The sequence below is a fragment of the Candoia aspera genome, chromosome 4, assembly GCF_035149785.1.
Source record: "Candoia aspera isolate rCanAsp1 chromosome 4, rCanAsp1.hap2, whole genome shotgun sequence".
Classification (NCBI taxonomy): domain Eukaryota; kingdom Metazoa; phylum Chordata; class Lepidosauria; order Squamata; family Boidae; genus Candoia; species Candoia aspera.
Window position 1 is genome coordinate 105,266,748 of NC_086156.1, and position 23,327 is coordinate 105,290,074.

Below are 23,327 nucleotides of genomic sequence, written 5' to 3' on the forward strand. Positions count from 1 at the left end.
CCCATCTCCTCCAAAGAATACTTGCCCCCTGGAAAAGTTCTCTCCACCCATTGTATATTGACATTTACCCTATGACAGTAGATAAACTGAGAGAGATTGATTCATCTGGGGTCCTCTGGTTTGGCTCATGTTTAAATGGAGATTTAAACCCCTGTTCCCTTGGTTTTTGAGGCAGAAAACTATGCCACCTATTCCACTTACTCACAGAATCATGGGATCAAAGGATTGGAAAGGATCATGGAGGTCTTCTAGTGTCATGGTATGTGGGAGTGACTTTGGGAGACAGGAGGGAGAGCCACAAGCTGGACAACCACTGTGTAAAACGTATCTCAGCCCACAGAAAGAAGGATGGCATGGGAAACATTTCAGAAGGGCTTCCAGAGAATAAAAGGAAAGGAAGGGAGAAAAACTTTCAACCTTGCAAGATTATGTTAATGTAACCTTACAGTAAAGATAGACCTAGTACTCCTGGTTGTAATGATTGCCTATCCTAACAGAGTCAGACTCACAAGCAGGTACTTAATGATATCTGATTTATTGTAAGAATAGTATGCAAATACAGAGAAAGCTGAGAATGAATAAAAGCACGCCAAATACAAACTAAAAACCCTCGCTTCAAACGTAATCCCTCCCCTCGCCCTGCCGTTGCAAACTCCCCCCCCCCCCCAGGTGCTGGTAACCGTTTCAACTGCCATCCTGGGAAAGTAACCTTGAACACATGAGATAACCCAAACACATTCCAACCCAGCAGCCAACAGATAACAACTCCCCGAGATGGAATCCTCCGCCCTTCCCAAATGAAACACGTATCTGTGAAATGACATGCGAAACGTTACGATGTACCAGCAACATTGGAACAGTGAACATGACACTGGTTATGTTTCTTGTCTGGACTACCTCACAGGGCCAAAGTCTAGTACAACCCTCATCTATATATTTTTTAAAAATGAAGCTGGTTTACAATTTCAGACAAGATAAAATAGTAATGTATAGTATTTAAATTAATTAATATGAACATGTTAATTTATGAAGATGGGAAACAAACAAATAAGGCACCAGCCTAACTAGAATGGGTAAATATTCACTTTTTTGATGGACACCTATATTTCCTGATAAGGAGATACCACCAGACTTTTGACTGGAAAGTTCTTTCTTAGGTATTGCCTACTTTCAAAAAAAGGTGGGGAATTTCAAAGGTAGCACTTTCTTTTTAGGGCAAGCTTGTGTAGGAAGTGTAGGGAATGGCCTTGAAGGACAGGAGGAAGAGTTGCTACAAAGACAATGGTCAGATAAGAAGGGCTCAAGCCTGGGCCAAGAAAATAACTTGAGAAAACATCTCAGGCTGGCCCCTCCCTAGTTCATACAAAGATAAGGTTAGGGAGGGAGGAAGCACATACAGACTTGCAAGATTCTGTTACTATAGCTGTTACAATAAAAGTAGTCCTGACTTATATGGCATTGATTTCTTAGTTTGATCTCCCATATAGGGCTGACAGGTTGTTAGTTTACTGGAGACTTGAAGAATCTGCATTTTTTTTTTGGTCTAAACACATATTAAATGCATTTATTAGCATTTCTACAAAATAGAATATCACCTAGAAAGTTAATTATGAAGCACTAGTTAACTATCCCCATTTCTACATGTCCAAAAGATTTTGAACTCCTTCTCCCTTTCATACACATTTTATTCTGACTATCTTATGCTCATTTGCCAAATCTCTGTTTTTAGATATTTGTCCCTCAATATATGCAGCAGAGTTGGTAGCAAAACTGCCATTTGTTGCGTCATTATGTGGGAAAACAGTGTTTCCTCCTCTGCTCCCATGTATTCATTGTGGAGGATATTTGGAGAACATTCAATAACATGATCTTCCATTTTTGGGAGGGAAGGAAAACTTCTTAGATGTTTGCTCTGTACTTTTCTCTTGGGGGGAAAATTGATGTTGATACAAGTATTGTTCCCAAGACAGGCTTTTTGGGGGTAGAATGGGTCTGGAGAAACAGTTGAAAGGGTCTGGAGATTGATTCAATAAACCAGAGTGATCCTTCAGAACAAGTTCCACATCAACCTGGATTGATTCAATAAACCAGAGTGATCCTTCAGAACAAGTTCCACATCAACCTGGATTGATTCAATAAACCAGAGTGATCCTTCAGAACAAGTTCCACATCAACCTGGATTGATTCAATAAACCAGAGTGATCCTTCAGAACAAGTTCCACATCAACCTGGATTGATTCAATAAACCAGAGTGATCCTTCAGAACAAGTTCCACATCAACCTGGATTGATTCAATAAACCAGAGTGATCCTTCAGAACAAGTTCCACATCAACCTGGATGATAAATCTCCAGAGTGTTTATTCAGAAACAGCTGAGTGAGTCTATAGATACAAACTGATTTTTTTCTACCATCAAGCAGGCAACAGTCTTGCGGGAAACCAGCAGTGTAGAAATCAACATTCGTCCACCCAAATGTTATTTCAGTATTTCTGATGAGCCTTTTGCTGGGTGGAAGAACATTTTGACTTCAGCTGAGGTACAGAAATGGGAATTATATAAAAAAGAATTTTGGAACTATAGAGAGATGGATGGAGTAGGTGACAATCCCAGTATAACATTTAGAGGTTTTCAACGGTCATTTTGATAGACCACTGCAAATTATGTTAAGCCAAGTAGGAGGAAGGGGAGGTGGGAGGTATCCAGAATTCTAGGCTGCTTCCAAGATTTTAATTTAATTAGGTCAAGGATTTTAATCAGTTTTGTTCTGTCATGCAGATGTTTTTGGTTGTACTTTCTTTCACAGGCATACATTGTATCCTGTGCAGAAGTCTATAAAACTATTCAGAAATTATCAGTATTACAAAATAAAAAAGTTTCCATGTGGTGCATGGATCTTTGTGCAACATCTCATGCCCATTCAATTATACATAGAAATAATAAATAGAGTATAGTTCCTAAATATTATTTCATATTACTCAACTTCTCTGCGCAAATTCCACAAAAATCTCCAATGCCTCCATATAGATATCAGTGAAGATTGTAGCCTTTATTAAATTCATTGAAACACAGTTCAGATGTATAGGATTAATTTTTTGTCCCTTAAGAGAAGAAGGGATGTTTCTCCCATATAGCATTATTTTAACATGGAGGGAGGTAGTGTATCCTCTGTGTTATTCACCCTGATCAGAGTTGATTAGAATATTTTTTTCCAAGTCCTTAATTCAAAACATTCAGTTACTGAAAGCCAAATGATTTTGTCCATTCATGTAACGCTCCCTGATCATCCAGCTATCATGAAATTAATCAAGAAAAGCTAGGGGTATAGTTACTAAAAATATTTAAAATACACATTATACTGATTACATACAGTATGTTCTAAGAGAGATTTATTATAGCTTCCTCAACACCCCATATTAATAATTATTTCATTTCATTTATATTACAATCTTCTCCACAAAGAAGCTCAGCCCAGTGCACAGAAGAAATTGTAAGAGGGATGTGTGTGTGTGTGTGAAGAGACAATAAAAACAACAATGAAACAAAATATTAAAGCCAATGAAAACATGGTGTTCAGCTATACCATAATTAAAACTGCTGCCTCAAAACTAAAAATAGTTTTTAAACAGTAAATAGTAAAATTTAATCTGAAGGTGATTTGATCTTGAAACAGTTGTTATTTACAGAAAAAAATATGTATTTTTAAGATTATTATTACAGATTTTCCAGCTCACTCCAGAAGTTCTTTGTGGCAATTACCAAAATATAAGCTGGGAGTTGGGGTGGAATTTGTCATGAGTACTGATGGCGAGCAGGAGGGGGCCTCGATCCAGGGTGGAAAATGCATGCCTAGTGCTGAGGAATTAAGCAGCCATTCAAAGAGACACAGATCAGACCCGCCTTAGCTTTTGGGGTTTATATGTCTGGGTTTTTCCCACGCTTCTTCAGTTTGTTAGGATTCTGTTAATGTAGCAGTAATAAACACTAGAGACCTACTCCTCGTCTCAGCGTGATTTCTGACTGTTAGGACAGAATTCTTGGTGAGTTAAAAGGAAGTCCTCTGGCCCAGAAGTACAGAAACTAACCTTAAACAGAACATTTAAATATTTAGATGGATGGTTCTGCATTGGGGTAACCAGCTACACTCACCTGAACTGTTTACATAAATACTGTAAGGTCTCTTCCCAAATATCTTTAGTGTACTGTATGGCAATAAAACAGGGAGCTTTTTTGCTGTCTCTCTCCCCCCCGCCCCCCTCATTCAGGTATCTCCTGCCATTCACAGTGCACTCTTTTTTATATTTGATCAATGTGTTTTGTTTTGCTCAGGGTTTTAAGTTGTTTCACAAATAGTTTTTAATATATTATCTATTTGCTGCCTTGAGTCTTGCTTTTTAATCATTGTATATCTCTATCTATCTATCCATCCATCCATCCATCTTTAAATGCCTCCCAGTTTTGTAGGTAAAAAATGTCTTCATCTTCATCATCATCATCATCATCATCATCACCCAACTTTTCTCCAAGGTATTATGAAACTAGATAAAACAGCTCGCTGTTTAACATAATCTTCTCTAATTACTGCAAATATCAATGGTTCCTTGTTCATGAAAATGTTCTTTATGAATCTATGCTATTTTTTGAAAATCATCACTATTTATATTAATGAAGGGATATTTTGAAGTGGGAATAACAGTCTAGTACAGTCATAACTGCTTAGCATTAGTCTTTCAGGGTAACTGTTCTCTGTTTACACTTTCTAAATTCTGTCTCTGTCCTTACCTGCTTTTACTATTCCTTCCCCATTCACCCAGGCCTCTCCCAGTGTATTACTTCATGCATCTGATGAGGCAGAGTTGCATACTAATGATTTGTTATTAGCTTTTAATAAGCCATCAGACTTTAATTTTTTTTTTTTTAGGAAACCTAAAGGAATGTTAGATTCAATAGATTGAAATTAATTTCCGGTGTGGGTGAGGTGCATAAAGAGAAAGAGGACCTTACTATTGAGCCCTTCTTCTACCTTGAAAAAAGGTCTTTATCTTTTGTAATTAATTTAATTAATTTATTAAATGCATCTGTTTTATTAGATTTTGAGGCTGCCCATTCTCTTTTGTGATTCCAGATGGAGTTGGCCAATGAGACCACAATCCAAGAATTCATCTTGCTGGGATTCCAACTGGACCAGCAAAAGCAATTCCTATTATTTATCTTGTTCTGCATTCTCTATATGCTTACACTGGCTGAGAACATCACCATTATCATACTGGTATACTTGGATGCTCACTTGTCCCAGCTTCCTATGTACATTCTATTGAGCAATTTCTCCTGGCTGGAAATGTGCTATGTGAGTGCTACTGTATCCTGTATGCTGTTTGACCTGGCATCCTCTGATGGGATCATCTCCTTCCATACCTGCCTCCTGCAATTCTACATCTTATTTTCTCTTGGCAACACTGAGTTCTTCTTTCTCTCAGCCATGGCCTTGGATCGTTACTTAGCCATCTGCCACCCACTATACTACTCAAATATTATGTCTCCAAATTCTTGTTATGTTCTAGTGGCCAGTTGTTGGAGTCTTGGTTTCCTGGGATATATACTGCCAGTGATTATGATCTCCAAATTATCTTTCTGTGGACCTAATATTATTGATCATTTTCTGTGCGATCCTATGCCAATTCTGTCCTTGGCTTGTCCTCCCCTTGGGGATGTTCCCCTGATTTGCCAAATTACCATGCATACTTTTTTTTTAGGCAATGTCTTCTTTGTTGTTTACTCATATAGCACTGTGGTTGTCACTTTGATGAAATTCTCCAGACAGGGCAGTTGCAAAAAAAGCTTTTCCACCATCTCTATGCATCTCTTGGTGGTGACACTTTTCTATGGCACGGTAGGAGCAATGTATTTAATTCCAAGGAGAGAAAACCACTCCGAAGTTAGTAAGTTAATAACTGTCTTCTATGCTGCTGTTACACCTTTCCTCAACCCCATGATTTACTGTTTGAGGAATGATCAGGTGAAAGAGGCACTGGGAAAGCTGCTCAGAAGAATGATAAGATTGCTGATGACAAAGATTACAGAATAAACATCCTTCCCCTCCCATAAGATCTGGGTAGTTCTCCCCCCCAACCCAAAAGCAGGAAAAAGGCATGAGATATTTTTGAAAAGAGGAAGCCTTCTTAGAGTTCTTGAGCCCTATAAATTCCATGCCAAATGCTAGATTATCCTGGTTCTCCTCCTTGGTCATTTATCAACAAGATGAACTCAGGTCAAAGAACTGAATTCTAATTTGCAACTACTTGAGGTACTCAGCAAATATTTCAAATGACAAGCACAAGATAAAGAGGAAAACAGATTGAAATTAATTTCCGGTGTGGGTGAGGTACACAAAGAGAAAGAGGACCTTACTATTGAGCCCTTCTTCTACCTTGAGAAAAGGTCTTTAACTTTTGTAAATGCTTCTGACTGTTAATTAATTTATTAAATGCATCTGTTTTATTAGATTTTGAGGCTGCCCAAGTCTCAAGACTATGGGTGGCTTACAATGTTTAAAAATACATGATTTAAGAAACGTGACCACAAGTAATTTTTTTTTTTTAAATGACAGGGGGTCCTGAAACACCGTTACCTGGGAACAAAGCCAGGTCTTAAGAGACTTCCAGAACAGTTGAAGAGTGGGATCCATGTGTATTTCCCCAGGAATGCTTTCCAGAAGATGGGGGGGGGGGGGGGCGGGCAGGTGGACAGACTGCTATATCTGTACTATAACCTGGCCTAAAACCTAACTTAAATGGGTCCAGGTAATACATTTCCTCCAAGACCCTCTGCAACTACTTTCTGACCACTCTCTCAACAAACATCATCACAAGGGGAAGATTGATAACTGGATAATAATTGTACTGCCTCTCTCAAGGCCACGGGAACCACCCCGTCCCTCAAAGAACCCTATACCATTGCACGGGCCCATCCACAGGTAACCTTCCAGGCTAACTTAAAAATCCTGGAGGGAACTGGATCATTAAACAGGTGGCCACACTTAAGTTTGGAGGTCTTTGTCCACTTGATCAGGAGTTACAGAATCAAAGTCAGTCTAGATAACATCACAAGACTGTGTCCTGGACAACTCACTTTGATGCAGAATTCAACTCTGAGTGTATCTGAGCAACTTTATCTGCCAAATAGCAGGAATATTCATCACTACAGCCCTGTAGATGGTCCTATAGCCAGTCCCTCCCCAGCAGGGAATGGGTCACCCTGAATAGGGCCACAGGGTGGCTATCAGCAGATTCAATAAAGGTGGAGAAATGGGGGGGGGGGCGGAATGATCAACTTTGGCTTTCCCTTTGTTTTGGAATTTCTGGCAGATTATTATTGTGAACTGTTTTTGGTTTTTAACAATCCTATTGTTGCTTTCTTTTACTGCATGTGGGATGTTAGTAGCTGCCTCAGTGAGACTAAATGTGGTTCCTGAATCAAATTCTTTTCTGAACATGTTATTAACCTTATCGTGATTAAAATCCAAATATTCTTTTAGAAACAGAAATGGATGAAGACAGCAATGCTCAGCAATGTTAAGCTGGATGAAAAATGCTAAAACCCTTCCTATAATTTTGCCATGGAAGCTGGCACGATAGATATTGCCTGGTCCAGAAGATTTATTTCTCTGCATAGGAACTGTCCCTAAGGAGAAACCATCAGAGTTTGAAAGAGCTCTAGACTTACATCGCTACCAAGTATATGCGTACTTATATATACATGGGAAAGTGGCTGTCTTTGGAAGGAAGAATAGGACAGAAGTAGGATAATAAAATATAAATGATAGATAGTTTTGCGCTCTAATCCCATGAAAGAAAGTAAGTCATGAAGTATGTGAAGGTTGCATATATCTTCAGATGTAGCATATCACTCCTCAAGGATCCAACTCAATGGTGTGTTTGTAAATAAACAAATATAGGAGAACAGAATATTTCTCTTTATTGCAATTTCCTTGAAAGGAAGCCAAGACAGGATACCCTTGTCTATGGAATTAATAATTTTAGGGGAAATAGAGAGCATGTGACAATATGAATTAGTGCATCCAGCACAGAACAAGAAGAAAGCAGAATCCATGTGATGCACTGGAGGGCAGAAGTGCCCAACAATCCCCAGAGATGTTGCCTCACTGGGGAGTGACATTACTTTGAAAGTCAGTAGGTTATGCAGCACTGAAATGCTAGTGCACACAATGGGCACTTCCATGCTCTTTGCCTGATTGGTACTACAGGGAATGGCTCTTGCCAGGCACAGGAAAGGAAATTGTCCCTCCTGAATCAAGAGAAAGTGCTTGGGCAGAATCCAAGGAGGAAAGATGGTTTAAGTCCTTCTGAGGTACAAAAGGGGAATGTTATTGGGAGAGAAGGGACTGAACACACATTCACTCTGTTCCTTTGTCCTTGTGCTCAGAGTCTCTGATGTTGGATATCATAGAAGGACAGAAAAGAATGGATGATTTAATATATTATTTCTACACTTCTACTGCTAGCAGTGAAGAGAGGTCATGTGGGAAAACAAGATGATTGGTTTTGAGTAAAACACATTTCAGTTTCAGTGGGTACATGCATGAGTCTGCCTCAGTAGAGGTCAGATCAAGAATTGTTCCAACAGCTTGCACTCTACTCTCAACTCCCCAATGACAGGTCCATCACAAAAATGGGCACAATAACTGTGGAAATGAGATGACCTACATGTAAGGTTGGAACAACTGGAAAACAGAACAAGAAATGCACAGATTTGCCCATCACTCCCATTGATGTCAAAATTATTACTTCCTAGTAAGAATTTCAAAGATTATAGCCCAAGAGGCTACCTAGTTGTCTTTTAGACCTATTTCCAAGATCAATTATTTCTTTTGGCAACTGTTTCTAATTGGAAGCATGGGCTGTGAGTTTTTCCCCTAAGACATAATCATGAGCTATTATCCCAAAGGCTTTGATAAACAGTAGATTACTTTCTTTGTTAATGCTAGGACTATGATCAATATTGCAACCTGAGAAGAAGGGGGAAGGTAGGCAAAGAAAGTGGCTCCTTTTCTCTGAAAGAGAACTTCTGCTTTTCTTCTCTAAAAGAGCTTCTGGGATCTGCCTGACGCTTGGGAGGAAGAATGATCCGTATCAAAAGTGAAGTCCAGGAATGATGATCTCCATTCTAGGCTGTAGTAGGAGCATGGGGTTTCAAGCATGGAAGGAGAGAAAAGGGGGCTGGTAATCAACCCTTGATTTTAATTCTAGCTGGAGCAGCAATGATGGGTTCCATCTCTGAACTGCATATGCCGGAATAAATTTATATTTACCTATGACATTTTATACCATGGGTTGCTCAGGATGACATACATGGTTCATTATCCTTTTCAGCTTCACAGCAGAACTTGTGAGGTAGTTTAGATTATGACTCACCCAAAATCAGCCTCAGAACAAGATGATTGGTCTTGAGTAAAATACATTTCAGTTTCAGTGGGTACATGCAGGAGTCTGCCTCAGGCTCTGAGCAGAAATCCTGGATGGGAGGCTGTGTTTGGATTTGCAGGGGATTATGGAAGGAAAGGAAATTTAGAAAATGCATGATGTAGATGAATATTTGAAGAGGCCATCTTCTTTACTGGACATTTGCAAAGACATGGTAGATATCTATAGTTCCTGGCAATTCTTAGAAAAAATATTATTCATTTAACACATTGTAGAAATCACCATCATTGAAATGGGACCTGAATTTTAATCGGACATTATAGCTGACATTCATGACTTTATGTTTCTTTTTCAAGCTAATCCAGTAGACCTATGAGATAATAACAAACATATCTTTAGGTGATAGTGGCTTTCTTATATGATTCCAGATGGAGTTGGCCAATGGGACTGCAGTCCAGAAATTCATTTTGCTGGGATTTCGAATCGATCAGCAGAGACAATTCCTGCTGCTTGTTTTCTTGATGATGCTTTACGTGCTCACTTTGATTGAAAATAGCACCATTGTCACAGTGGTCCTTATAGATGGTCAACTGAGCCAACTCCCCATGTACATCCTGCTGAGCAACTTTTCCTGGCTGGAGATCTGCTATGTGACCACCAGTGTTCCTCGCTTGCTTTTTGATCTTGCAACCCAAAACCAGGTCATCTCCTTCCATGCCTGCTTCCTCCAACTTTACATCTTCTTTTCACTTGGCAATACTGAATTTTTCTTCCTCTCAGCCATGGCCTTAGATCGCTACTTAGCTATATGCCATCCTTTGCATTATACCAACATTATGTCCCCAAATTTCTGCTACAGATTGGTAGCTGGATGTTGGATTGTTGGCTTTCTAGGGTACATGGCCCCAGTTGTTTTGACGTCTAAATTGTCCTTTTGTGGGGATAACATCATTGACCACTTTGTGTGTGATCCTGTGCCAATTCTTTCCTTAGCTTGTCCTCCACTTGGAAAAGCTCCACTTACCTGGCAGATTAGCCTAACCACTCAGTTTTTAGGCAATGTTGTCTTTGTGATGTTCTCCTATGGTAATGTGATCTACACCTTGATGAAATCCTCCAGCAAAGGTCATCGCAAGAAGGGCTTCTCCACCATCTCTATGCATCTCTTGGTGGTGACAATTTTTTTTGGCACTGTTGGAGCAATGTATGTGGTTCCAAGTGGTAAAAGCCACTCCAGTGTTGGCAAAGCCATTACAGTCTTCTATGCTGCTGTCACACCGTTTCTCAACCCCTTGATCTACTGTCTGAGGAACGACCGGGTGAAACAGGCACTGGGCAAGCTGCTCAGAAGAATGATGGGGTTGCTGCTGAAAAAGATCCCAGTGGAAAAGAGGTAAACCTGACTGTACAACACCCAAATGTTTTTAATTCCTCTTAGCAAAAGAAGGTATGTAGACCTGAAAGCGTTTTTCAGGTTTCAGAACTTTTTTTTAAAGAATTTTGAGCTCTGTCATGTGAAAATCAGAAGAAAAATGCAGATTCTCCTGATCTTCTCATTGGTTCAAAGTATGTGACTTTCCTAATAGATGGTGTCAGAACTGCATTAGAAGCTTTTTCCTAAATTCTGGATTGCAATTCTTATCATACCTGGATAACTTGAGGAGTATTTTACCAAGGAAGAAATGGACGAATAAGAGGGACTTGATGACGAATAATTTCCAGTATTCTGAATGAAGTCTATGAAATTGAAGAGAATATTTGGGCAGAACTATTTCTTTATTTTGGAAAACATTTCTACTTTCTCATAATGCTAGTGACGCTTAATTCATTACCCAGAGAAAACAGTGCATGGCGGACTTAGTATTTTCCCATTGGAAGTTTTTAAAAGCTTCTCTTTCAAAGGGAAGGCAAGGAGCTTCCCATTAAATGTTGAATTTCAAGGCACTATTTTAACTAATAGTCTGTGTAGCTGCTTGTTATTTGGGGATTTAAACTGTCTGATCCATGATTACTTCACTGTGTTTGGGATGTTTGTAGCTGCCTTGGAGACTAGAAGATGGCAAAGGAGGCAAAACAAGAGATGTGGGAGGAGGAGGAGGAGGAGGAGGAGGAGGAGGAGGAGGAGGAGGAGGATTTAAATAGTTAGTTTTCATATCAAGGATACTTAGGACTGTTGGGTGGGGAGGGAAGCAAATCCGAGGGAATCTGCTGTACCAATCCCTGCCCTAAAGCTACCTTGTAAAGCCCTATCATGTTCTCCTACGTGCACATCCTACCAATGCTACTGCTACTGCTGAATATTTTGTCAGTGGCTAGTCCTGAAAAGCTGTACCAGTGGCAGCTTGGACAGTAATAACAACGAAAAAAGTATAAAGTATTTTTTTTTTTGCTTTCAGAGGTACGTTAGCCTTTAGAAACTCCTCAAAGGGGGTGGAATGTTTTTTTTTCAGTTTAATGCCGAATCCAGAGAAATTATGGTGTGCTTGAAAAAATAATAGAGAGGTGCTATACTTGTACACACTCCAAAGGTGTTCTTCCTAATTATCTTTGGTATCTCCCAACCATAGTTTTCTGGGCACCGAACATCCGGATTTGAAATTCATTTGGGGACGTAGGGGGAATGGACATTTGTACTCAGTTTAAAACAATGTATCAGAAACAATCACAACTAATTAATCTTACCTTGCTGATGCTCTCATTGAAAGAAGCAGAATTGAATGGATAGAACAAACAGATAAAGAATGCGAAGGAGGCAATGCCCATATTTACTACAATGATAAGGAAGCAATGGGAAAGTCCTACCTTTGAGTCTTGGATGTCATATATTCAGGGCTATTGCGTGATGGTGACATTCAGAATGGACATTTTTGCCCAGTAGGGTTCATTGGTCCCATGAACTATAGAGAAAGCCTTTACTGATCAGTTGTGGACCTCTCATACTTGGATTTGGCATTGCTAGTTCACAACGTCCCATTTCCATTAAACACAACAAGCTGACCATTCTTAGGGGCACCTGCAGGAAGTGATGGGTGGGAACCCTCTTGAGTGTCAGCCTGACTGATGACCGAAACACTGTTTATCACACCACTATAGATGTGGCCTAGCTCCTCCTTGCTCAGTTCCACGGCTTCACCTGATGATAATTTACTCTTGCGAGATGTCTAAAGACCACCCTTGAATGCATGGAAATAAGACAAACCATCTGTGCTTGAAGGAGAAGGAGACTTACGCATGTTGCACTTTGACAGGCAAAATGGGCGGAGGGAATACAGATAAGAATCTCAGGCATGAATCTGGAAGAGTGCTTGGATACAACAGGAGTGGAAAGAATCGACTCATCAATTCCTGCATTCCTTGGAACTGGACAGGTATTATGGAAATATTTTTAACTATCATAGAACCTTAAGAAGGATCTAACAGTTCTTTACTACACTGAAAAATTATATATACTCTTTGTATGTGTGTGTGATTGTGTGTGTGGTATGTAAATATATATATATATATACACATGCACAAACACACAAACAAAAAATATAACGGTCAAAAGTACCAGTCCTAACCATCTGGTAGACTGTGTGTAAATAATCATAACAACAACACCATCACAACCACAAGCAGCAGCAACCATAATCATACATAATGGTTTCAGTTATTTTTCCTGCACAATGAAAAATAAATTTGGATCACACTTGATAAGGAATGATTGGTTTGGGGAAATCAGTAGCACCAAGTGTACTTAGGGATAAGGCTCCCTCAGGGTGGAATCACCCCTTCCGGGGAGGTCCTTTGGTTTGAGGTAACCCTGCCTGTGGATGAACAGCAACTGGCAAAGCAGGTTTCCTTCTTCCTTTTCCCTTCTCTGTCAACTGGTCTCTGCCTTCCCCACCAGCCCTCTGGGGAACCAGGATTGAAGGGGAGATCCTCCCCCCACGCTGGGTCTGGCCAACGCTGAAGGGACACTAGGCCAAACCTTTGGGAATCTGTAGTTCAGCCAAGCTGAGGCCGGTGCTAGAAGGCCACCGGTCTGTCCCAGGATTGAAACAAAAATCAGCTTTATTAATGGGACCAAAAAAATAATAATAAAAGTTTCCCCTCACACAAAACACCCAGTTTAAATACAAAAGCCCTAACCCAGTTCTAAATAGAGCTAAACTACTCAATTTCTAGCCTTGCCTGAGGCAATCTGCCTCCAGGACTCCAGCCAACTCCCTCACAAAAGGCGCCCCAAAGTCTTCCTGCCAAAACCTGAGAGAACCCCCTTCTTTTCTTCTATTGGCTGTCAGGGGTCAGGTGACTGCCTCTGGGCACATCAGGATGCGCCACAGTGATGTCACTCCTCAAGAATCCAACCCAAGGGTGTGTTTGTAAATAAAACAAATATTGGAGAACAGAGTACTTCTCTTTATTGCTGTTTCCTTGAAAGGAAACCAAGCTGGGACCCCCTTGTGTGTGGAATTAATAATGCTTTGGGGAAATAGAGAGCATGCGATGAGATGAATTAGTGCAGCCAGCACAGAAAAGAAAAAAAGCAGAATCCATGCAATGCACTGGAGGGCAGAAGAGGGGGCGAGCAATCCCCGGAGATGTCGCTTCACTGGGGAATGGCATTGCTTGGAGAGGTTGTGCAGCACGGAAATGCTTCTGCACGCAATGGGCACTTCCATGCGTGGCCATATTCAGGCTCACGCCTTGAAATTTCCCTCTTGTAAACCAGCAATCGAGCCCTTTGTGCTCCTTGCCTGATAGGTGCTGCAGGGAAAGGCCCATGTCAGGCACTACGAAGGAAACTGTCCTCCCCGAATCATGATCAAGTTCCTGGGCAGAATCCTCTCCCACTGGGGAAAGGTGGCTTAAGTCCTACCGAGGTACGAGAAGGAAATGTTGTTGGGAGAGATGTTCATGCACGTTCCATGCATGGACTCTGCTCCTTTGTCCCGGAGCTCACGGTCTCTTACGCTGGATAACCTGGAAGGACAGAAAAGGGTGGAAGGGTTAGTCTATTATTTCTAAGCTCCTAGTGCCAGCAACGCAGAGAGATCATGTGGGAAAACAAGATGATTGGTCTTGGGTACAATACACTTCAGTTCCACTGGGCACATGCATGTTGCTGCCTCAGGTAGCAATGACTCTGAGCAGAAATGCTGGGTTGGGAGCTGTGTTAGGATTTTAACGGGGATCATGGAGGGGAAGAAGAGCTTGTTCTCAGGCCCTCTAAAGGAAATTGAGAAAATTTTCAGAACGGTGCAGTTCTTCTGTGGGGGAAGGGAAAACGGGCTCAAAGGTTTCCTCTAAATTATATTTCAGTAAAGGTAGAAGTAGAAGGCAGACCTGATTGCTCAGGAAATATTTTGATAATAAATATTATTTCTCTCTGAGATCAGGTAGGCCCCCGCCCTCCTTGCCCTCCCGAAGGCCTTGACAAGCTGCTTCTTTCCACAGACCTTGTGGCAGGATGAGGCTAGAGCCCCGTGAGGCGGTATGTGGCTGTGTGGGAGAGTATTGCCCCAGGATGCCATGAGGTTTTACAGTATGTTATCCCAATTGTTTGGGGTGGGTGGGTGCTGATTGTGCTGTTTGGTGAACCGCCCAGGATTGTGGTTACAATCTGGGTGACTATCTAAGTCTTTTAATTTTTTTTAATGAGATTCACATGAGAACAAGTCAAACCGGTTTATTACATTGGGTCATCAAGGATACATTCAGCTTCTTACTCCAACAGTGTTCTTAAGCATGCTTTATTTACCCTTCCAACATGATTAGGAAGGCAGCTTAACAATATAAACAAGCAGAATCAACAATAAGATGTTAAGAGTAATCATTTGCAAATAGATTTAAGTATGCATAATCCGCCATGGTTGGTTTTGCATACTTAAAGGAACACTTGTGTTGGCTCATCTGATGCCAAGACATCTGTATCACATCCAGTAGCTGTTTTTCCAAAGGTTAGCCATGTCCAATGCATCTCGGTATTTCATGTTTCCTTTGCCATTTCCCCATCCTTGCCTCTCTCTTCCAGAAGACAGTTTATTTAAACATACTCCTTTCTCCAAACAATAACTTTAACAGATGGATTTTGCAGCCTTTCAAGTAGTTCATGATCTTCTGTAGATTGTGCAGCAAAGATGACAAGGAGGAGGTTCCTGTAGAAATGAGAGGTTTGATTTAATCTTACTGTACTGTATTTGCAATTCATATCAAAAGAGTTTCTGCTTCTGTCTCCAACTTTCAAAATTATCCTGTATCATTCCACCAATTTTCCACTTCCCTTCCCCTCCCCTCCCCTCCCTTCCTCCAAATACCTTTGGATGCATAAAAAATCCCTCCTTAAGAATGTGCTCCTTTCCTTACCCTATTCAACATACAACCTTGGGCTGCATCAACAAAGAAACAATGTCAAGATCATGGGAAGTGTTAGTTCTGCTCTGGGATGCACTGGTCAAATTATATGTATGATTCAAATAAGGTGCTATTCATCAACTTAAAACATACACATACAACATGTTGGGACGGTATGACTGCAGTGGTTACAAAAGAAGCAGACTTTAGCAGACTTTAGCAATTTCGCTAACGGACGTGTGAAGGAGGCCTTGTTTTGTACAATTTTTAGATTTAGGAGTGTTTAGGTGATTGCTCTCAGGATAGGTTTCACGGGATTGAGACATGCAAGACTGTTGGATACATTCCCCATTAACTGGTGCCATCTCATGGTGTTTTAACTCAATTGCTTGTTGGGACACATTTAATTTATATTGAATTGTTAAGAGAGTTGATCCCAAGGATCTGGAACGTGGAGTAGTGGGGAGGGCTGGAAGACATCTCAGTCCCAGCATTCCTGTTACCACTGATACCACACGTACATATGAGAAATATGCTATATCCGGCAATAGATTTCCAATAAAGCAGCAAAAAAAGGTCCATGTTGAATGATGTATGTTAATAGTACATAAAGTAGTGGGTGTTCTCCAAGTGCTCGAGGTCCTGATAAGACAACGAACAAGACAATTATTCCTGTTTGTATGACTCATAATCACAATGGACTCCTTTGGCAACAGGACAAAACCTGTTGGCCTGTGAGTTCTTTATTTGACATATTAGCTGACCTTGATTCTTGAATGCTAATATTATTAAATGGTATTTTAGCATGCCTCCCTTCTTTCTGAAAAAAGGTAGTATTCAAATATTATAGCTAAACTTTAGAGCAACCTTGGTTCAAAGTTTCATGCGTCTTACATCATGCAGATAAATATTTGAATAAGCCATCTTTGTTACTATTGATTATTTAATTACTGTATGGCAGCACATCATACATATTACAGATATATTATATTTTAAAAAATGGGAATATAAAAAGGTATATGGAAGATATACATTGGTCATAGGGCAATTATAACTAAAAACAAACATGAAGATTACAAATACAGTCTTTTGCAGCATTAGTTGCCATCAGGAAATCTGCAAAGTTCCCGTCAGAGACTCTAGTCTTACATTCTTGTTATTCTGTGTTTAACAGTTTGCCTGTCAGCCCCGCTGTCACACCCTGGAGATGGTATCTTACCCCATTTACATAGGGAATCTGCACGCCTGCCATGATTAGTGCGCACTCTATTGGTAGCTGACCATATTCTGCGTGGCTGATCAAAAGCAGGAGGCTTCGCTGTCATACAGGGTAGGCTTTGACAATGCTGGAGGAAGGCTTTTTGCCAAGATTGCCTCCAGGAATTGAGGAGATGAAATTTTTTATAGCCAATTCCCCGGCAGCAGCCATAAGTGGATGCCTAGATCGCAATCTCTTTATTCCTAATTCTGCTATGTCGCCATATATGGGGAGCTCGGAGTTATCAGCCATCCCTTTTATATTCTCAGAGAAGAGCATTCTTCCGCCAGAGGTCTGGAGGGGGAATATGGCTCAAGATGGGCAGTCATTGGGTAGGAGTGGAACTGATGGTTCTGCAAATAATCCGCATCGTACGGTTGAGCTGTAGGTCTACCTTCTTTGCGTGCACATTATTGAGCCACACCGGAGCGCAATATTCCGCAGTTGAATAGACCAGCGCTAGAGCCAAAGTGCGCAGCGCATCAGCAGAAGAACCCCACGTAGTACCGCATAGCTTATGAAGAATGTTAATTCTAGTTCTCAGTTTAGCTGCAGTATTTTCTAAGCGCTTCTTATAAGTAAGCGTCCTGTCTAGGGTTACCCCAAGATATTTTGGCTGTGTATTATGTTGGAGTCCAGTGCCTTTTTTGCTGGTCATTTGCAAAGATACGGCAGATATCTATAGTTTCTGGCAATTCTTAGAAAAAATATTATTCATTTAACACATTGTAGAAATCACCATCATTGATATGGCAACTGATTTTTCAATGGACACTATAGTAGACATTCATGCCTTTATGTTTCTCTTTCAAGCCAATCCAAAAGGCCTATCAGATAATGACAAATGTATCATTATGTGATTGTGATTCTCTTATATGATTCCAGATGGAGTTGGCCAATGGGACTGCAGTCCAAGAATTCATTTTGCTGGGATTTGGAATTGATCAGCAGAAACAATTCCTGCTGCTTGTTTTCTTGATTATGCTTTACGTGCTCACTTTGATTGAAAATAGCACCATTGTCACAATTGTCCTTATAGATGGTCAACTGAGCCAACTCCCCATGTACATCCTGCTGAGCAACTTTTCCTTACTGGAGATCTGCTATGTGACCGCCAGTGTTCCCCGTTTGCTTTTTGATCTTGCAACCCATAACCATGTCATCTCCTTCCATGCCTGCTTCCTCCAGTTCTACCTCTGGTTTTCTCTTGGCACCACTGAATTCTTCTTCCTCTCAGCCATGGCCTTAGATCGCTACTTAGCTATATGCCATCCTTTGCATTATCCCAACATTATGTCCCCAAATTTCTGCTACAGACTGGTAGCTGGATGTTGGATGTTTGGCTTTCTAGGGTACATTGTCCCAGTGGTTTTGATGTCCAAATTGTCTTTTTGTGGAGACAACATCATTGACCACTTTGTGTGTGATCCTGTGCCAATTCTTTCCTTAGCTTGTCCTCCACTTGGAAAGGCACCAATCATCAGTCAAATTACCATACGAACCATCTTTTTAGGTAACATAGTTTTTGTGATGTTCTCCTATAGCACTGTGGTTGTCACTTTGATGAAATCGTCCAGCCAAAGCAGATGCAAGAAGGGCTTCTCCACCATCTCTATGCATCTCTTGGTGGTAACACTTTTCTATGGCACTGTTGGAGCAATGTATGTGGTTCCAAGTGGTAAAAGCCACTCCAATGTTGGCAAAGCCATTACAGTCTTCTATGCTGCTGTCACACCGTTTCTCAACCCCTTGATCTACTGTCTGAGGAATGACCGGGTGAAACAGGCACTGGGCAAGCTGCTCAGAAGAATGATGGGGTTGCTGCTGAAAAAGATCCCAGTGGAAAAGGCATAAACCTGATTGCAGAAAACTCAAACTCTTTTTAATTCATTATAGGGAAAAGAAAGGATGTAGCTTTGAAAATGTAAAAGACTTGTTCAAGAATCTTGAACTCTGTGTCACGTGAAACACAGAAGAAAATGCCGATTCTCCTGATCTTCTCACTGGTTCAAAATATGTGACTTTCCTAATAGATGGTGTCAAAGCTGGATTAGAGACATCTTACCAAATTCTGGATTGCAATTCTCATCATACCTTGGATAACGTGAGACACATTTCACCAAAAAAGAAATGGACAAAGTAAGAGGGACTTGAAGAACAATACTTTCCAGTATTCTGGATGAAGTGTATAAACTTGAACCGAATACCTGGGCAGAAGTATTTCTTTACTTTGAAAGGAGGTTTTACCTTTTGCTAATGCTTCTGACTTAATTCCCTAGAGAAAACAGTACATACTGGACATTATCTTTTTCCCATTAGAAGGTTATTGTAATCTTCTCTTTAAAATTGCATGTTTATTTACTTCAACAAACTACAGAGAAGTGCTGTGCCTGTTTGTAGCCTAAAGGCCTTTTTCTGGATCACTTTGATATGTCTATGCATAGTTTTCTCTGCATTGCACATCCTGGTTTGAAATACATATGAGGAAGTATGGGGGAGTTGGGGTTTGTACTCAGTGTAAAAGAATTGCATTAGATAAAAGAATTACACTAATTAATGTTATCTTGGTTATGCTTTCCATCAGCCATGAAAAAAGAGGTTACAGAGAATTGGACCAATGGATGAAGGATGCCAGGGCAGCAATGTCCATTATTACTACAATGACAAAAAAAGTATTACTGTATCATAGATTTAAGTGTTGGATATCATATTGTGGTTTTGATTCTTGCTCACCACCCAGAGTTCCTTCTGGTAGATGGGCACATCTATGTTTGCTGGTTTGTTTAATAAACAAACAAATAAATAAATAAATTTCTACATCACCAGTATAGTGAATTATAGAGAAAGGCTTCAAGAGTAATTTTCTGCCAATCACTTGTGGAATTCTTTCAATCATAGTTTTATGCTTGCTCTTGCTAGTTCATCACATCCCATTTTCATTAAACACACCAAGCAGACAACTGCGGGAAGTGATGGATGGTGAATCTCCTGAATTTCAGGATGTTTAGTATATTAATTTTGCCGTCTTTTACTGGCAGATTTGCAGATAGATGCCAAAGGGGTTTCCAGCCCAAATTTCTTACTCAGCCTTCGATCCCATAGATCTCTCACTGTGTGTATGTGTGCATACCTTTCGCGGTTCATCTCAGCAGCGAAAGGTCTGAATAGAGGTCATGTATTGAAAATCAAGCTGCATTTTGCAGAATAACATAGTAAATGGCAATCCCCTTATATCCACATGAATATGCATTGGAGAACGTTTGAAGAGTGGATTTCTTTTGGTTGGGAAAAGGAGAAATTTCACAGCTATTACTTCAAAAGGAAGTTTTGTGGAAATGTTTGTATAAGTAGAATTCTCTCTCCCAAGATATGTTGTTTCATTGCAAATTGGCCTTGTTCCTGGAAAGCATCTTCCCAAGTTGCATTTCAAGATAATGATAAAACTCAGCTGGGAGAATCTTTCTACAACATTTGAGCTCTTACTTATTATGTATATGTGGTGAGCCTTTCTACTCTTAATCTCACAGTATGATCTATGCCTCCATCCGTCTTCTAGACAAGCAACAGTAATGTACAGCAACCAACTTTTCTGATCAGCTTTCTGTTCTAGAGAACAATATTGCACTCTGCTAAGGTATGAAAATAGAAATTCTATTTTTGGGAACAGTTGGGCAGGAAGAATAGAGAAATGAACTGCAGGGGGTGCCTCTTCCACTTAAATCTTTAAAGTTAATCCAAGGTCATTTTGACAGATTCCCATCATAGCTCAAGAGCTGGAGAGATTTTCATAGGCTTCCCATCGAATGCATCTAATAACAAGGAGTCAAACAATACCTTTCTAGAATTTGTTATGGTAATTAATTGTACATGGCAAAAAAAGGGAGGGAGGGAGGAAATTAGATTATATTTCATGCTACTGAAATAAATAAGGCACATGAAGTTTTTTATTTTTTTATTTATTTATCAAATCTTGCCACCAACCATCTCCCCCCAAAGGGTTACATAATCCTTGTTAAATTCAGTGGGACGTATACCCAGAAAAGGGTATGAATGTTAAAAGGGATACTAAATGCTTCTTAGGGAGATGGGATTGTCATTGCTCGAGCTAGAATTGAGGAATTTTTTTCGCAAGACCCTGTTTCAAAGCACTTATTAGTTATATAGCGTCAGGATTCACCCACATGCAGGTCTCCCCAATTTTCCCACTATCCATGGACTTAATCAAAAATAGCAGGGGGCAGTGGGAATATTCGAGCCTACTCACTGAAGTGATGATATGTTAGAACTATTGATGGAATCTTATTCCAAAGGCTCCCACTTACCGACTTCCCTTTTCAGGCGGAGATGGGCGGTAGGTGCAGATTTTTCCCTAAAATGCTGTTCTTGAATTTGAAGACTCTATTGCAAGATTTAGAGAAATTGTATTTTTCAGGTATGGCTAAGTCAATCTATTGATAATAGATGTGGAATTCTTACTCTTTCCCACTCTAGAGTAATGACCCAAAGACAAAGTGTTAGTTGCAACGGAGTGTTACTGGACCAAACTAAACAAATGAACATTAGACTGAAGGTGGGTCTGTATACAGCCATCATCCCAAACCAGTGTCTTCCAGACATATTGAAACTACAGGTTCCAAGATTTCCAAGTCATCTGAAAAGTGTGACATCAACAAACCATAATCGACTCTTGCTGGAACCAGCTGTCCAAGGTACAGCTACCGTGTCTGAGCTGCAGATATCTGGATGACATGTAGATAGTGCCAAAGAGCTTCGGCCACCATCTAAAAGTTGCCTGGATTTTTGCAGCCTAGATAATGTGATTCTACTCCAGAGATTTGGGTAATGATACCTTCCGTAATATTTAGAAAGGTTTACGATATATAAAATAATTGCACCTCCTTGTGGTATGTGATCTTGTTTTTATTTATTTATAGATTTATTTATTCCGTTTCTATAGCAGCGCTTCTCAGCAAGTGACTCAGAGCAGCTTACAACAATAAAAACTATAAAACAATTAAAACCATTCCAATTAAAACCATTAAATTAGAGAATATTACAGAATAACTACAGAATTAATTAATTAATTAATTCAAATTACAGAATAAATATACAAGGCCAGCAAGTAATCAGTGCATGGATGTTATTCTTCTTCCTCTCAGCCATGGCTTTAGGTAGGTATTTAGCCATCTGCCACCCTTTACACTACCGGACCATTATGTCGCCACATTCCTGTTACATTCTGGTGACCACTTGTTGGATCCTCGGTTTCCTGGGGTATCTAATGCCTGTTGTTTGGATCTCTAAGTGGTCCTTCCGTGAACCTAACTGTATCGATCCTGTTTTGTGTGATCTCATTCCACCTCTGTCCTTGGCTTGTCCTCTGCTTGGAAATGCTCCTTTGATTTGCCAAAGTATTGTGCACATTCTGTATTATTTGTTATGCTATCCTATGGCTGTGGGATTTACCCTTTGATGAAATCCTCCACTAAAAGGTAATTGCAGGAAGGGCTTCAACACTATATCTATGCATCTTTTGGTGGTGACACTTTTCTACAACACAGCAGGACCAATGTATCTAATCCCAGTTGGAGAAAGCCATTTCAGGATTAATAAGACAATAACAGTCTTCTGTGCTGCCATTGTACCTTTTCGCCACCCCTTGATCTACTTATTGTCTGAGAAATGATCAGGTGAAAGAAGCACTGCGCAAATTATTGACAGAAATATCCAGGTTGATGATGTCAACGATCAGAGTGTAAAAGAGGTCGTCTCTCCTGCTGGTATAAAATGCAAGTTATGTTTACTTCTCTGCATACGTGATGTAGCCCTGAATGTATACAGTTTCCCTCATTATTTCTCCTGAACAACATCTCAAGCAAAACTCAATGCAAAATCCTCGATTTTCCTTGACCAGCTGGTTCCAAAGAAGTGACTTTCTACTTGGCTAATGAATGGCACTAAAGGTTGACTCTGAACACATCACTCCATTCCAATTGGCAACTCTTCTTATCTTGGGATAGTCCAGGATGGGAAGTATTTTATCTGAGAAGAAAAAGAAGTGCATCTGGACTAAACTTATTTTCCACCATGAGTTAAATGTGGAACATCTAGATTAAATGATTCCTCTACAATGAAGTTAATCTTTGCCAATATTATTGACGATTGATTAATGTACTGGTGAGATAAATGCTTACTCTGCATGGCATTTTCTCACTGCAGGTCTTTTTAGCTTCACCTGCAAAATGAACAGTTCTTTTTTTTTTTTTTGGTACAAATCAGTTTTCCATTTGTTATG

At 40.1% G+C, this 23,327-nt stretch overlaps 3 protein-coding genes and 1 pseudogene across 3 annotated transcripts; all 4 read left to right on the forward strand.

Annotated features, from left to right (window-relative positions):
• The first annotated feature begins 5,111 nt into the window (after positions 1-5,111).
• LOC134496853 (olfactory receptor 11G2-like) lies at positions 5,112-6,083 on the forward strand. Its single transcript, XM_063302568.1, has one exon. It carries the CDS (start codon positions 5,124-5,126, stop codon positions 6,081-6,083), a length of 960 nt encoding a protein of 319 aa, XP_063158638.1. The 5' UTR covers positions 5,112-5,123.
• Positions 6,084-9,857: 3,774 nt separating this feature from the next.
• On the forward strand, positions 9,858-10,835 carry LOC134496854 (olfactory receptor 11H6-like). The gene has a single exon (XM_063302569.1). The coding sequence runs from the start codon at positions 9,867-9,869 to the stop codon at positions 10,833-10,835; it is 969 nt and encodes a 322-aa protein (XP_063158639.1). The 5' UTR covers positions 9,858-9,866.
• Positions 10,836-17,902: 7,067 nt separating this feature from the next.
• On the forward strand, positions 17,903-18,886 carry LOC134496855 (olfactory receptor 11H6-like). The gene has a single exon (XM_063302571.1). It carries the CDS (start codon positions 17,918-17,920, stop codon positions 18,884-18,886), a length of 969 nt encoding a protein of 322 aa, XP_063158641.1. The 5' UTR covers positions 17,903-17,917.
• Positions 18,887-22,169: 3,283 nt separating this feature from the next.
• LOC134496856 (olfactory receptor 11H6-like) lies at positions 22,170-22,791 on the forward strand (annotated as a pseudogene).
• The last annotated feature ends 536 nt before the right edge of the window (positions 22,792-23,327 follow it).

Excerpts from the sequence above, each read along its gene's own strand:
- LOC134496853 (XM_063302568.1), top strand. The coding sequence starts at position 5,124 with ATGGAGTTGGCCAATGAGACCACAATCCAAGAATTCATCTTGCTGGGA.
- LOC134496854 (XM_063302569.1), top strand. The coding sequence starts at position 9,867 with ATGGAGTTGGCCAATGGGACTGCAGTCCAGAAATTCATTTTGCTGGGA.
- LOC134496855 (XM_063302571.1), top strand. The coding sequence starts at position 17,918 with ATGGAGTTGGCCAATGGGACTGCAGTCCAAGAATTCATTTTGCTGGGA.